Source organism: Hyperolius riggenbachi, chromosome 6 (genome assembly GCF_040937935.1).
Source record: "Hyperolius riggenbachi isolate aHypRig1 chromosome 6, aHypRig1.pri, whole genome shotgun sequence".
In the NCBI taxonomy this organism is placed as follows: domain Eukaryota; kingdom Metazoa; phylum Chordata; class Amphibia; order Anura; family Hyperoliidae; genus Hyperolius; species Hyperolius riggenbachi.
In genome coordinates, this window is record NC_090651.1 from 1065633 (window position 1) to 1084847 (window position 19215).

A 19215-nucleotide genomic window follows, 5' to 3' on the forward strand; every position below is an offset into this window, starting at 1 on the left:
CTGGCACACAATGAGAGGTGATGATGATGCCCTCTAGTGTTACAGCACAGGAACTAAGATAAGCAGAAATCCTGGTTCCCCACAGTGGCTGCATCCGGCACACAATGAGAGGTGATGATAATGCCCTCTAGTGTTACAGCACAGGAACTAGGATAGGCAGAAATCCTGCTTCCCCCACAGTGGCCGGACTCGGCACACAATAAGAGGTGATGATGATGCCCTCTAGTGTTACAGCACAGGAACTAGGATAAGCAGAAATCCTGCTTCCCCCACAGTGGCCGCACCCGGCACACAATGAGAGGTGATGATGATGCCCTCTAGTGTTACAGCACAGGAACTACGATAGGCAGAAATCCTGGTTCCCCCACAGTGGCCGCATCCGGCACACAATGAGAGGTGATGATGATGCCCTCTAGTGTTACAGTACAGGAACTAAGATAAGCAGAAATCCTGGTTCCCCCACAGTGGCTGCATCCGGCACACAATGAGAGGTGATGATGATGCCCTCTAGTGTTACAGCACAGGAACTAGGATAAGCAGAAATCCTGGTTCCCCCACAGTGGCCGCATCCGGCACACAATGAGAGGTGATGATGATGCCCTCTAGTGTTACAGCACAGGAACTAGGATAAGCAGAAATCCTGCTCCCCCCACAGTGGCCGCATCCAGCACACAATGAGAGGTGATGATGATGCCCTCTAGTGTTACAGCACAGGAACTAGGATAGGCAGAAATCCTGCTTCCCCCACAGTGGCCGCACCCGGCACACAATGAGAGGTGATGATGATGCCCTCTAGTGTTACAGCACAGGAACTAGGATAAGCAGAAATCCTGCTTCCCCCACAGTGGCCGCACCCGGCACACAATGAGAGGTGATGATGATGCCCTCTAGTGTTACAGCACAGGAACTAGGATAAGCAGAAATCCTGGTTCCCCCACAGTGGCCGCACCCGGCACACAATGAGAGGTGATGATGATGCCCTCTAGTGTTACAGCACAGGAACTAGGATAGGCAGAAATCCTGGTTCCCCCACAGTGGCCGCACTCGGCACACAATGAGAGGTGATGATGATGCCCTCTAGTGTTACAGCACAGGAACTAGGATAGGCAGAAATCCTGCTTCCCCCACAGTGGCCGCACCCGGCACACAATGAGAGGTGATGATGATGCCCTCTAGTGTTACAGCACAGGAACTAGGATAAGCAGAAATCCTGGTTCCCCCACAGTGGCCGCATCCGGCACACAATGAGAGGTGATGATGAACTGGACTTTGTTTTAGGATCCTGTCTACTCACCACGATCATGCGTGGATTGAGGAGTGTCAGATTGACATCATGAATATCAGGATAGCGCGGATAATCTTCCAGCATCTCTGCGTGGCTCAGGCGTGGCTGACTGGCAGTCTATGGAAACACACACAGGATTTTATTATTTTTTTCATGTATTTATAAAAGCGCCAACATGTTACACAACAGTGTAGAATAGATAAAATACACAGGGTGACAGACAAGGAGCATAACATACACATAACATACACAGGGTGACAGACAACAAGGAGCAAAGTACAAGATACAAGGTTATAGTGTCCAGGCAATTGAAGTCTAGGTCAGTCTGTGGGAAGGGTGCCTGAGATGGCTACACAAGGGGAAGGGCCTGGCCAGAGGCTTACAATCTAAAGGCATAGGGTAGGGGTTATAGAACTGATGCTCGGCAGAGCATGTTACGGCAGCGGTGGGAATTGCAATCCTGAAGAGGTGCCTTTTGAGGACCAGTTTGGAGGTGTTGTAAGAGGGAGCAATCCTCACTAGTGGTGGAAGGGAGATCCAGAGAGTGGGGGGAGCTCTAGAAAAGTCCTGCAGTCGCTCATGGAAATAAGTAATGTGTGGGATGGTCAGGCGGAGATCACTGGAGGATCGGAGGGGGAGGGCAGGTATATATCTGTGGATGAGCTCAGAGATGTAGGTTGGGCAGGTCTTGTGCACAGATTTGTAGGCGGAGATCACTGGAGGACCAGAGGGGGAGGGCAGGTATATATCTGTGGATGAGCTCAGAGATGTAGGTTGGGCAGATCTTGTGCACAGATTTGTAGGCGGAGATCGCTGGAGGACCAGAGGGGGCGGGCAGGTATATATCTGTGGAGGAGCTCAGAGATGTAGGTTGGGCAGGTCTTGTGCACAGATTTGTAGGCGGAGATCACTGGAGGACCGGAGGGGGCAGGCAGGTATATATCTGTGGAGGAGCTCAGAGATGTATGTTGGGCAGGTCTTGGGTACAGATTTGTAGGCGGAGATCACTGGAGGACCAGAGGGGGAGGGCAGGTATATATCTGTGGAGGAGCTCAGAGATGTAGGTTGGGCAGGTCTTGTGCACAGATTTGTAGGTGGAGATCATTGGAGGACGGAGGGGGCGGGCAGGTATATATCTGTGGATGAGCTCAGAGATGTAGGTTGGGCAGATCTTGTGCACAGATTTGTAGGCGGAGATAACTGGAGGACCAGAGGGGGAGGGCAGGTATATATCTGTGGAGGAGCTCAGAGATGTAGGTTGGGCAGGTCTTGTGCACAGATTTGTAGGCGGAGATCACTGGAGGATCAGAGGGGGGGAGGGCAGGTATATATCTGTGGATGAGCTCAGAGATGTAGGTTGGGCAGATCTTGTGCACAGATTTGTAGGCGGAGATCACTGGAGGACCGGAGGGGGCGGGCAGGTATATATCTGTGGATGAGCTCAGAGATGTAGGTTGGGCAGATCTTGTGCACAGATTTGTAGGCGGAGATCGCTGGAGGACGGAGGGGGCGGGCAGGTATATATCTGTGGAGTAGCTAAGAGATGTAGGTTGGGCAGGTCTTGTGCACAGATTTGTAGGCGGAGATCACTGGAGGACCAGAGGGGGAGGGCAGGTATATATCTGTGGATGAGATCAGAAATGTAGGTTAGGCAGGTCTTGTGCACAGATTTGTAGGCGGAGATCACTGGAGGACCGGAGGGGGCGGGCAGGTATATATCTGTGGATGAGCTCAGAGATGTAGGTTGGGCAGATCTTGTGCACAGATTTGTAGGCGGAGTCACTGGAGGACCAGAGGGAGGGGGGGCAGGTATATATCTGTGGATGAGCTCAGAGATGTAGGTTGGGCAGGTCTTGTGCACAGATTTGTAGGCGGAGTCACTGGAGGACCAGAGGGAGGGGGGGCAGGTATATATCTGTGGATGAGCTCAGAGATGTAGGTTGGGCAGGTCTTGTGCACAGATTTGTAGGCGGAGATCACTGGAGGACCAGAGGGGGCGGGCAGGTATATATCTGTGGAGGAGCTCAGAGATGTAGGTTGGGCAGGTCTTGTGCACAGATTTGTAGGCAGAGATCACTGGAGGACCAGAGGGGGAGGGCAGATATATATCTGTGGATGAGCTCAGAGATGTAGGTTGGGCAGGTCTTGTGCACAGATTTGTAGGCGGAGATCACTGGAGGACTAGAGGGGGAGGGCAGGTCTGTGAACGAGCTCAGAGATGTAGGTTGGGCAGGTCTTGTGCACAGATTGGTAGGCGGAGATCACTGGAGGACGGAGGGGGCGGGCATGTATATATCTGTGGAGGAGCTCAGAGATGTAGGTTGGGCAGGTCTTGTGCACAGATTTGTAGGCCGAGATCACAGTAGGATCGGAGGGGGCGGGCAGGTATATATCTGTGGATGAGCTCAGAGATGTAGGTTGGGCAGGTCTTGTGCACAGATTGGTAGGCGGAGATCACTGGAGGACCAGAGGGGGGGGGGGGGGGGCAGGTATATATCTGCGGACGAGCTCAGAGATGTAGGTTGGGCAGGTCTTGTGCACAGATTGGTAGGCGGAGATCACTGGAGGACCAGAGGGGGGGGGGGGAGGAGGGCAGGTATATATCTGTGGATGAGCTCAGAGATGTAGGTTGGGCAGGTCTTGTGCACAGATTGGTAGGCAGAGATCATTGGAGGACCAGAGGGGGGGGGAGGTACATATCTGTGGAGGAGCTCAGAGATGTAGGTTGGGCAGGTCTTGTGCACAGATTTGTAGGCCGAGATCACTGGAGGACCGGAGGGGTAGGACAGGTATATATCTGTGGATGAGCTCAGAGATGTAGGTTGGGCAGGTCTTGTGCACAGATTTTTAGGCGGAGATCACTGGTGGACCAGAAGGGGGGGGGGGCAGGTATATATCTGTGGATGAGCTAAAAGATTTAGGTTGGACAGATCTTGTGCACAGATTTGTAGGCGGAGATCACTGGAGGACGGAGGGGGCGGGCACGTATATATCTGTGGAGGAGCTCAGAGATGTAGGTTGGGCAGGTCTTGTGCACAGATTTGTAGGCCGAGATCACAGTAGGATCGGAGGGGCGGGCAGGTATATATCTGTGGATGAGCTCAGAGATGTAGGTTGGGCAGGTCTTGTGCACAGATTTGTAGGCGGAGATAACTGGAGGACCAGAGGGGGAGGGCAGGTATATATCTGTGGACGAGCTCAGAGATGTAGGTTGGGCAGATCTTGTGCACAGATTTGTAGGCGGAGATCACTGGAGGACCAGAGGGGGCGGGCAGGTATATATCTGTGGACGAGCTCAGAGATGTAGGTTGGGCAGATCTTGTGCACAGATTTGTAGGCGGAGATCACTGGAGGACCAGAGGGGGGGGGGGGGGGCAGGTCTGTGGACGAGCTCAGAGATGTAGGTTGGGCAGGTCTTGTGCACAGATTGGTAGGTGGAGATCACTGGAGAACGGAGGGGGCGGGCATGTATATATCTGTGGAGGAGCTCAGAGATGTAGGTTGGGCAGGTCTTGTGCACAGATTTGTAGGCCGAGATCACAGTAGGATCGGAGGGGGCGGGCAGGTATATATCTGTGGATGAGCTCAGAGATGTAGGTTGGGCAGGTCTTGTGCACAGATTGGTAGGCGGAGATCACTGGAGGACCAGAGGGGGGGGGGGGGGGAGGGCAGGTATATATCTGCGGACGAGCTCAGAAATGTAGGTTGGGCAGGTCTTGTGCACAGATTGGTAGGCGGAGATCACTGGAGGACCAGAGGGGGGGGGGAGGGCAGGTATATATCTGTGGATGAGCTCAGTGATGTAGGTTGGGCAGGTCTTGTGCACAGATTGGTAGGCAGAGATCATTGGAGGACCAGAGGGGGGGGGGGGGAGGTATATATCTGTGGAGGAGCTCAGAGATGTAGGTTGGGCAGGTCTTGTGCACAGATTTGTAGGCCGAGATCACTGGAGGACCGGAGGGGTAGGACAGGTATATATCTGTGGATGAGCTCAGAGATGTAGGTTGGGCAGGTCTTGTGCACAGATTTTTAGGCGGAGATCACTGGAGGACCAGAAGGGGGGGGGGGGGGGGGGAGGGCAGGTATATATCTGTGGATGAGCTAGGAGATTTAGGTTGGACAGATCTTGTGCACAGATTTGTAGGCGGAGATCACTGGAGGACGGAGGGGGCGGGCACGTATATATCTGTGGCTGTGGAGGAGCTCAGAGATGTAGGTTGGGCAGGTCTTGTGCACAGATTTGTAGGCCGAGATCACAGTAGGATCGGAGGGGCGGGCAGGTATATATCTGTGGATGAGCTCAGAGATGTAGGTTGGGCAGGTCTTGTGCACAGATTTGTAGGCGGAGATCACTGGAGGACCAGAGGGGGAGGGCAGGTATATATCTGTGGACGAGCTCAGAGATGTAGGTTGGGCAGATCTTGTGCACAGATTTGTAGGCTGAGATCACTGGAGGACCAGAGGGGGGGGGCAGGTATATATCTGTGGATGAGCTCAGAGATGTAGGTTGGGCAGGTCTTGTGCACAGATTTGTAGGCGGAGATCACTGGAGGACCAGAGGGGGAGGGCAGGTATATATCTGTGGATGAGCTCAGAGATGTAGGTTGGGCAGATCTTGTGCACAGATTTGTAGGCGGAGATCACTGGAGGATCTGAGGGGGCGGGCAGGTATATATCTGTGGATGAGCTCAGAGATGTAGGTTGGGCAGGTCTTGTGCACAGATTTGTAGGCGGAGATCACTGGAGGACCAGAGGGGGAGGGCAGGTATATATCTGTGGATGAGCTCAGAGATGTAGGTTGGGCAGGTCTTGTGCACAGATTTGTAGGCGGAGATCACTGGAGGACCAGAGGGGGAGGGCAGGTATATATCTGTGGATGAGCTCAGAGATGTAGGTTGGGCAGATCTTGTGCACAGATTTGTAGGCGGAGATCACTGGAGGACTGGGGGGGGGGGGGGGGGGCAGGCGTATATCTGTGGATAAGCTCAGAGATGTAGGTTGGGCAGATCTTGTGCACAGATTTGTAGGCAAGGATCACTGGAGGACCGGGGGGGGGGGGGGGCAGGCGTATATCTGTGGATGAGCTCAGAGATGTAGGTTGGGCAGGTCTTGTGCACAGATTTGTAGGCGGAGATCACTGGAGGACCAGAGGGGGAGGGCAGGTATATATCTGTGGATGAGCTCAGAGATGTAGGTTGGGCAGATCTTGTGCACAGATTTGTAGGCGGAGATCACTGGAGGACCGGGGGGGGGGGGCAGGCATATATCTGTGGATGAGCTCAGAGATGTAGGTTGGGCAGGTCTTGTCCACAGATTTGTAGGCGGAGATCACTGGAGGACCAGAGGGGGAGGGCAGATATATATCTGTGGATGAGCTCAGAGATGTATGTTGGGCAGGTCTTGTGCACAGATTTGTAAGTCAGGCACAGAATCTTGAAGCTGATCCTGAAGCAGATAGGGGGCCAGTGTTGGGCTTTGCAGAGGGGAGAAGTGGATGCAGAGCGGTGAGAAGAATGGATGAGTCTAGCTGCTGCTTTCATGACTGATTGTAGAGGGGCAATGCGGTTCAAAAAGCGACTAGACAGGAGCGTGGCAGTAATCAAGGCGGGAAATGATAGGGACATATATGGGGAGTTTGGCAGTGTCTGGGTAAGGAAGGAGCAGATCTTGGAGATGTTGTTGAGGTGAAAGTAGAAGGAACAAGTGATGTTTTGGACGTGGGGAGCAAAGAAGAGGTCCAGGGTTATGCCCAGTCAGCGGGCCTGGGAGGGAGGGCGAATGGTTGTGCTTTTTGACTGTGGCATGAACATCCGGAGGGGTGGTGCCACGCTGGGCAGAAAAAAAAAATCAGGAACATGGCTGACATCCAGGTGGAGATAGTCGAGAGGCAAGAGAAGACCGTATCCATGGTGGAGGAGGAGAGATCGGGGGTATGGAGGAGAGATCGGGGGTATGGAGGAGAGATCGGGGGTATGGAGGTAGATCTAGGTGTCTTCGGCAATTAATACAATTTGAAGCCCAGGGAGGAAATTACCGTACTTTGCCAATGGAGGAGGTGTAAAGGGAAAACAGTAAAGGGCCAAGAACAGAGCCATGGGGTACCCCAACCGAGAGGGGGGTAGAGGTGGAGGAAAAGTTGTTGAAGGAGGTCTTGAAGGAGCAGTTGGAGAGGTAAGAGGGGAACCAAGGCTGGACCGTGGATGCCCATGGCTGCTGGGATTGGAGGAGAAGGGTATTGTCCACAGTGCCAAATGGCGAGGAGAGGGCAAGGAGGAAGAGGGTGGAATATTTCCTTCAGCTTTGGCAAAGTCGTGAACCACGATATAACACACACAATATAACACACATGATGTAACACACATGAGATAACATAACACACATAATATAACATGATGTAACACACATGATATAACAATATAACACACATGGGATAACATAATATAACACACATGATATAGCATGATATAACACACATGAGATAACATAATATAACACACATGAGATAACATAATATAACACACATGAGATAACATAATATAACACACATGATATAACATGATATAAAACACGAGATAACATAATATAACACACATGATATAACATGATATAACACACATGAGATAACATAATATAACACACATGATATAACATAATATAACACACATGATATAACATAATATAACACACATGATATAACATAATATAACACACATGATATAACAATATAACACACATGGGATAACGTAATATAACACACATGATATAACATGATATAACACACGAGATAACATAATATAACACACAGGATATAACATGATATATCACATGATATAACATAATATAACACACATGATATAACAATATAACACACATGGGATAACGTAATATAACACACATGATATAACATGATATAACACACGAGATAACATAATATAACACACATGATATAACATGATATAACACACGAGATAACATAATATAACACACATGATATAACATGATATAACACACATAATATAACAATATAACACACATGATATAACATAATATAACACACATGATATAACAATATAACACACATGGGATAACATAATATAACACACATGATATAACATGATATAACACACGAGATAACATAATATAACACACATGATATAACAATATAACACACATGATATAACATAATATAACACACATAATATAACAATATAACACACATGATATAACATAATATAACACACATGATATAACAATATAACACACATGGGATAACGTAATATAACACACATGATATAACATGATATAACACACGAGATAACATAATATAACACACATGATATAACATGATATAACACACATGGGATAACATGATATAACACACACGAGATAACATAATATAACACACATGATATAACATGATATAACACACATGGGATAACATGATATAACACACATGGGATAACGTAATATAACACACATGATATAACATGGTATAACACATGAGATAACATAATATAACACACATGAGATAACATGATATAAAACACGAGATAACATAATATAACACACATGATATAACATAATATAACACACATGATATAACATAATATAACACACATGATATAACATAATATAACACACATGATATAACACACATGATATAACAATATAACACACATGATATAACATGATATAACACACATGAGATAACATAATATAACACACATGATATAACATAATATAACACACATGATATAACACACATGATATAACAATATAACACACATGATATAGCATGATATAACACACATGAGATAACATAATATAACACACATGATATAACATAATATAACACACATGATATAACATAATATAACACACATGATATAACACACATGATATAACAATATAACACACATGATATAGCATGATATAACACACATGAGATAACATAATATAACACACATGATATAACATAATATAACACACATGATATAACAATATAACACACATGGGATAACGTAATATAACACACATGATATAACATGATATAACACACGAGATAACATAATATAACACACATGATATAACATGATATAACACACGAGATAACATAATATAACACACATGATATAACATGATATAACACACATAATATAACAATATAACACACATGATATAACATGATATAACACACATAATATAACAATATAACACACATGATATAACATAATATAACACACATGATATAACAATATAACACACATGATATAACACACATGGGATAACTTAATATAACACACATGATATAACATGATATAACACACGAGATAACATAATATAACACACATGATATAACATGATATAACACACGAGATAACATAATATAACACACATGATATAACATGATATAACACACATGGGATAACATAATATAACACACATGATATAACAATATAACACACATGGGATAACATTATATAACACACATGAGATAACATAATATAACACACGAGATAACATAATATAACACACATGATATAACATAATATAACACACATGATATAACATAATATAACACACATGATAGAACATGATACAACACACATGAGATAACATAATATAACACACATGATATAACAATATAACACACATGATATAACATAATATAACACACATGATATAACAATATAACACACATGGGATAACATAATATAACACACATGATATAACAATATAACACACATGAGATAACATTATATAACACACATGATATAACATGATATAACACACGAGATAACATAATATAACACACATGATATAACAATATAACACACATGAGATAACATAATATAACACACATGATATAACATGATATAACACACGAGATAACATAATATAACACACATGATATAACATGATATAACACACGAGATAACATAATATAACACACATGATATAACATAATATAACACACATGAGATAACATAATATAACACATGAGATAACATAATATAACACACATGATATAACAATATAACACACATGGGATAACATAATATAACACACATGATATAACAATATAACACACATGAGATAACATTATATAACACACATGATATAACATGATATAACACACGAGATAACATAATATAACACACATGATATAACAATATAACACACATGAGATAACATAATATAACACACATGATATAACATGATATAACACATGATATAACATAATATAACACACATGAGATAACATAATATAACACACATGAGATAACATGATATAAAACACGAGATAACATAATATAACACACATGATATAACATGATATAACACACATGAGATAACATAATATAACACACATGATATAACATAATATAACACACATGATATAACAATATAACACACATGGGATAACGTAATATAACACACATGATATAACATGATATAACACACGAGATAACATAATATAACACACATGATATAACATGATATAACACACGAGATAACATAATATAACACACATGATATAACAATATAACACACATGAGATAACATAATATAACACACATGATATAACATGATATAACACACGAGATAACATAATATAACACACATGATATAACATGATATATCACATGATATAACATAATATAACACACATGATAGAACATGATACAACACACATGAGATAACATAATATAACACACATGATATAACAATATAACACACATGATATAACATAATATAACACACATGATATAACAATATAACACACATGGGATAACATAATATAACACACATGATATAACAATATAACACACATGAGATAACATTATATAACACACATGATATAACATGATATAACACACGAGATAACATAATATAACACACATGATATAACAATATAACACACATGGGATAACGTAATATAACACACATGATATAACATGATATAACACACGAGATAACATAATATAACACACATGATATAACATGATATAACACACGAGATAACATAATATAACACACATGATATAACATAATATAACACACATGAGATAACATAATATAACACATGAGATAACATAATATAACACACATGATATAACAATATAACACACATGGGATAACATAATATAACACACATGATATAACAATATAACACACATGAGATAACATTATATAACACACATGATATAACATGATATAACACACGAGATAACATAATATAACACACATGATATAACAATATAACACACATGAGATAACATAATATAACACACATGATATAACATGATATAACACATGATATAACATAATATAACACACATGAGATAACATAATATAACACACATGAGATAACATGATATAAAACACGAGATAACATAATATAACACACATGATATAACATGATATAACACACATGAGATAACATAATATAACACACATGATATAACATAATATAACACACATGATATAACAATATAACACACATGGGATAACGTAATATAACACACATGATATAACATGATATAACACACGAGATAACATAATATAACACACATGATATAACATGATATAACACACGAGATAACATAATATAACACACATGATATAACAATATAACACACATGAGATAACATAATATAACACACATGATATAACATGATATAACACACGAGATAACATAATATAACACACATGATATAACATGATATATCACATGATATAACATAATATAACACACATGATATAACATGATATAACACACATGAGATAACATAATATAACACACATGATATAACATGATATAACACACGAGATAACATAATATAACACACATGATATAACAATATAACACACATGGGATAACATAATATAACACACATGATATAACATGATATAACACACGAGATAACATAATATAACACACATGATATAACATGATATAACACACATGAGATAACATAATATAACACACATGATATAACATGATATAACACACGAGATAACATAATATAACACACATGATATAACATGATATAACACACATGAGATAACATAATATAACACACATGATATAACATAATATAACACACATGATATAACAATATAACACACGAGATAACATAATATAACACACATGATATAACATGATATAACACACATGAGATAACATAATATAACACACATGATATAACATGATATAACACACATGAGATAACATAATATAACACACATGATATAACATGATATAACACACGAGATAACATAATATAACACACATGATATAACATGATATAACACACATGAGATAACATAATATAACACACATGATATAACATAATATAACACACATGATATAACAATATAACACACATGGGATAACGTAATATAACACACATGATATAACATGATATAACACACGAGATAACATAATATAACACACATGATATAACATACGAGATAACATAATATAACACACATGATATAACAATATAACACACATGGGATAACATAATATAACACACATGATATAACAATATAACAAACATGGGATAACATAATATAACACACATGATATAACAATATAACACACATGGGATAACATTATATAACACACATGATATAACATGATATAACACACGAGATAACATAATATAACACACATGATATAACAATATAACACACATGAGATAACATAATATAACACACATGATATAACAATATAACACACATGATATAACATAATATAACACACATGATATAACAATATAACACACATGGGATAACATTATATAACACACATGATATAACATGATATAACACACGAGATAACATAATATAACACACATGATATAACAATATAACACACATGATATAACATAATATAACACACATAATATAACAATATAACACACATGATATAACATAATATAACACACATGATATAACAATATAACACACATGGGATAACGTAATATAACACACATGATATAACATGATATAACACACGAGATAACATAATATAACACACATGATATAACATGATATAACACACATGGGATAACATGATATAACACACATGATGTAACATGATATAACACTCATGAGATAACGTAATATAACACACATGATATAACATGATATAACACACATGATATAACGATATAACACACATGATATAGCATGGTATAACACAGGAGATAACATAATATAACACACATGATATAACACACGAGATAACATAATATAACACACATGAGATAACATAATATAACACACATGATATAACATGATATAACACACGAGATAACATAATATAACACACATGATATAACATGATATAACACACATGGGATAACATGATATAACACACATGATGTAACATGATATAACACACATGAGATAACGTAATATAACACACATGATATAACATGATATAACACACATGATATAACGATATAACACACATGATATAGCATGGTATAACACAGGAGATAACATAATATAACACACATGATATAGCATGGTATAACACAGGAGATAACATAATATAACACACATGATATAACATGATATAACACACATGAGATAACATAATATAACACACATGATATAACATGATATAACACACATGATATAACGATATAACACACATGATATAGCATGGTATAACACAGGAGATAACATAATATAACACACATGATATAACATGATATAACACACGAGATAACATAATATAACACACATGATATAGCATGATATAACACACATGAGATAACATAATATAACACACATGATATAACATAATTTAACACACATGATATAACATAATATAACACACATGATATAACAATATAACACACATGGGATAACATTATATAACACACATGATATAACATGATATAACACACGAGATAACATAATATAACACACATGATATAACAATATAACACACATGGGATAACGTAATATAACACACATGATATAACATGATATAACACACGAGATTACATAATATAACACACATGATATAACAATATAACACACATGAGATAACATAATATAACACACATGATATAACAATATAACACACATGGGATAACATAATATAACACACATGATATAACATGATATAACACACGAGATAACATAATATAACACACATGATATAACATGATATATCACATGATATAACATAATATAACACACATGATATAACATGATATAACACACATGAGATAACATAATATAACACACATGATATAACATGATATAACACACATGATATAACGATATAACACACATGATATAGCATGGTATAACACAGGAGATAACATAATATAACACACATGATATAACATGATATAACACACGAGATAACATAATATAACACACATGATATAGCATGATATAACACACATGAGATAACATAATATAACACACATGATATAACATAATTTAACACACATGATATAACATAATATAACACACATGATATAACAATATAACACACATGGGATAACATTATATAACACACATGATATAACATGATATAACACACGAGATAACATAATATAACACACATGATATAACAATATAACACACGAGATAACGTAATATAACACACATGATATAACATGATATAACACACGAGATTACATAATATAACACACATGATATAACAATATAACACACATGAGATAACATAATATAACACACATGATATAACAATATAACACACATGGGATAACATAATATAACACACATGATATAACATGATATAACACACGAGATAACATAATATAACACACATGATATAACATGATATATCACATGATATAACATAATATAACACACATGATATAACATGATATAACACACGTGAGATAACATAATATAACACACATGATATAACATAATATAACACACATGATATAACAATATAACACACATGGGATAACATAATATAACACACATGATATAACATGATATAACACACATGAGATAACATAATATAACACACATGATATAACATAATATAACACACATGATATAACAATATAACACACATGGGATAACGTAATATAACACACATGATATAACATGATATAACACACGAGATAACATAATATAACACACATGATATAACATGATATAACACACGAGATAACATAATATAACACACATGATATAACAATATAACACACATGATATAACATGATATAACACACATGATATAACGATATAACACACATGATATAGCATGGTATAACACAGGAGATAACATAATATAACACACATGATATAACATGATATAACACACGAGATAACATAATATAACACACATGATATAGCATGATATAACACACATGAGATAACATAATATAACACACATGATATAACATAATATAACACACATGATATAACATAATATAACACACATGATATAACAATATAACACACATGGGATAACATTATATAACACACATGATATAACATGATATAACACACGAGATAACATAATATAACACACATGATATAACACACGAGATAACATAATATAACACACATAATATAACAATATAACACACATGATATAACATAATATAACACACATGATATAACAATATAACACACATGGGATAACGTAATATAACACACATGATATAACATGATATAACACACGAGATAACATAATATAACACACATGATATAACATGATATAACACACATGAGATAACGTAATATAACACACATGATATAACATGATATAACACACATGGGATAACATGATATAACACACATGATATAACGATATAACACACATGATATAGCATGGTATAACACAGGAGATAACATAATATAACACACATGATATAGCATGATATAACACACATGAGATAACATAATATAACACACATGATATAACATAATATAACACACATGATATAACAATATAACACACATGGGATAACGTAATATAACACACATGATATAACATGATATAACACACGAGATAACATAATATAACACACATGATATAACATGATATAACACACGAGATAACATAATATAACACACATGATATAACAATATAACACACATGGGATAACATAATATAACACACATGATAAAACAATATAACAAACATGGGATAACATAATATAACACACATGATATAACATAATATAACACACATAATAAAACAATATAACACACATGATATAACATAATATAACACACATGATATAACATGATATAACACACATGGGATAACATGATATAACACACATGATATAACATAATATAACACACATGATATAACATAATATAACACACATAATAAAACAATATAACACACATGATATAACATAATATAACACACATGATATAACATGATATAACACACATGGGATAACATGATATAACACACATGATATAACATAATATAACACACATGATATAACATAATATAACACACATGTTATAACAATATAACACACATGGGATAACGTAATATAACACACATGATATAACATGATATAACACACGAGATAACATAATATAACACACATGATATAACATGATATAACACACATGGGATAACATGATATAACACACATGATGTAACATGATATAACACACATGAGATAACGTAATATAACACACATGATATAACGATATAACACACATGATATAGCATGGTATAACACAGGAGATAACATAATATAACACACATGATATAACATGATATAACACACACACGGGGACACTGGCATGTACAGGAGTATCGTACTGCACTTACAGATTGCAGCTCAGAGTAGCACACACCGCGGACCAGCAGCGTGACCAGCTGTGAGCGCAGGATGAGGCCGTGGAAGGTCAGCGGTCGGAAGCGTTCTTCCATCGTCCACTCCTCGCTGGGGGATTGGTCTGGGTACAGGTTCGGGTAGGGGGTGTACCTGGAGATGAAGTCACATGACATCATTCTGCCTCTGATATAAGGGTGGGTGATGGAGTTTGGGGGTGTGTTTACCTTCTGTCTAGCATCTGCTGCAGCATATCCTCCTTCTCAGGCAGCTCCTCCGAGGCCAGGCGGTCGTCGCACATATTTCTCAGCTCGCTGGACGGATAAGACTTCATAGACTGGCTCCTCTTCCGCTGCTCCCCGGCTCGGGTGAGGATACTCGACTTCTGCAAGATGGAGAATAGTATAAACTCTTCTCATGGTTGGGTACTGCACTGAGTGGGAGGTACAGGAGGAGGGTGGAGGACAGTAGTGGTGCATGGTTGTGTACTGCACTGAGTGGGAGGTACATGAGGAGGGTGGAGGCCAGTAGTGGTACATGGTTGTGTCCTGCACTGAGTGGGAGGTACAGGAGGAGGGTGGAGGACAGTAGTGGTGCATGGTTGTGTACTGCACTGAGTGGGAGGTACATGAGGAGGGTGGAGGCCAGTAGTGGTGCATGGTTGTGTCCTGCACTGAGTGGGAGGTACAGGAGAAGGACGGAGGCCAGTAGTGGTGCATGGTTGTGTCCTGCACTGAGTGGGAGGTACAGGAGAAGGACAGAGGCCAGTAGTGGTGCATGGTTGTGTCCTGCACTGAGTGGGAGGTACAGGAGAAGGGTGGAGGCCAGTAGTGGTGCATGGTTGTGTCCTGCACTGAGTGGGAGGTACAGGAGAAGGGCGGAGGACAGTAGTGGTGCATGGTTGTGTACTGCACTGAGTGGGAGGTACAGGAGAAGGGTGGAGGCCAGTAGTGGTGCATGGTTGTGTCCTGCACTGAGTGGGAGGTACAGGAGGAGGGTGGAGGACAGTAGTGGTGCATGGTTGTGTACTGCACTGAGTGGGAGGTACATGAGGAGGGTGGAGGCCAGTAGTGGTGCATGGTTGTGTCCTGCACTGAGTGGGAGGTACAGGAGAAGGGCGGAGGACAGTAGTGGTGCATGGTTGTGTACTGCACTGAGTGGGAGGTACATGAGGAGGGTGGAGGCCAGTAGTGGTGCATGGTTGTGTCCTGCACTGAGTGGGAGGTACATGAGGAGGGTGGAGGCTAGTAATGGTGCATGGTTGTGTCCTGCACTGAGTGGGAGGTACAGGAGAAGGGCGGAGGATAGTAGTGGTGCATGGTTGTGTCCTGCACTGAGTGGGAGGTACAGGAGAAGGGTGGAGGCCAGTAGTGGTGCATGGTTGTGTCCTGCACTGAGTGGGAGGTACAGGAGAAGGACGGAGGCCAGTAGTGGTGCATGGTTGTGTCCTGCACTGAGTGGGAGGTACAGGAGGAGGGTGGAGGCCAGTAGTGGTGCATGGTTGTGTCCTGCACTGAGTGGGAGGTACAGGAGAAGGGTGGAGGCCAGTAGTGGTGCATGGTTGTGTCCTGCACTGAGAGGGGAGGTACAGGAGAATGACGGAGGACAGTAGTGGTGCATGGTTGTGTCCTGCACTGAGTGGGAGGTACATGAGGAGGGTGGAGGCCAGTAGTGGTGCATGGTTGTGTCCTGCACTGAGTGGGAGGTACAGGAGAAGGACGGAGGCCAGTAGTGGTGCATGGTTGTGTCCTGCACTGAGTGGGAGGTACAGGAGAAGGGTGGAGGCCAGTAGTGGTGCATGGTTGTGTCCTGCACTGAGTGCGAGGTACAGGAGAAGGGTGGAGGCCAGTAGTGGTGCATGGTTGTGTCCTGCACTGAGTGGGAGGTACAGGAGAAGGACGGAGGCCAGTAGTGGTGCATGGTTGTGTCCTGCACTGAGTGGGAGGTACAGGAGAAGGGCGGAGGCCAGTAGTGGTGCATGGTTGTGTCCTGCACTGAGTGGGAGGTACAGGAGAAGGGCGGAGGCCAGTAGTGGTGCATGGTTGTGTCCTGCACTGAGTGGGAGGTACAGGAGAAGGACGGAGGCCAGTAGTGGTGCATGGT

The 19215-nt window shown here is 40.1% G+C and overlaps 1 protein-coding gene across 1 annotated transcript in view; it reads right to left on the bottom strand.

Annotated features, from left to right (window-relative positions):
* The window catches only part of CLCN6 (chloride voltage-gated channel 6), a 282298-nt gene that overhangs the window by 17577 nt on the left and 245506 nt on the right, over positions 1-19215 (bottom strand). The window contains exons 19-21 of the mRNA XM_068238749.1: positions 17340-17497; positions 17109-17265; positions 1295-1402 (exon numbers count right to left, since the gene is read on the bottom strand). Of these exons, the coding sequence (XP_068094850.1) occupies positions 1295-1402; positions 17109-17265; positions 17340-17497 (423 nt within the window). The remainder of the gene's footprint in view (positions 1-1294; positions 1403-17108; positions 17266-17339; positions 17498-19215) is intronic.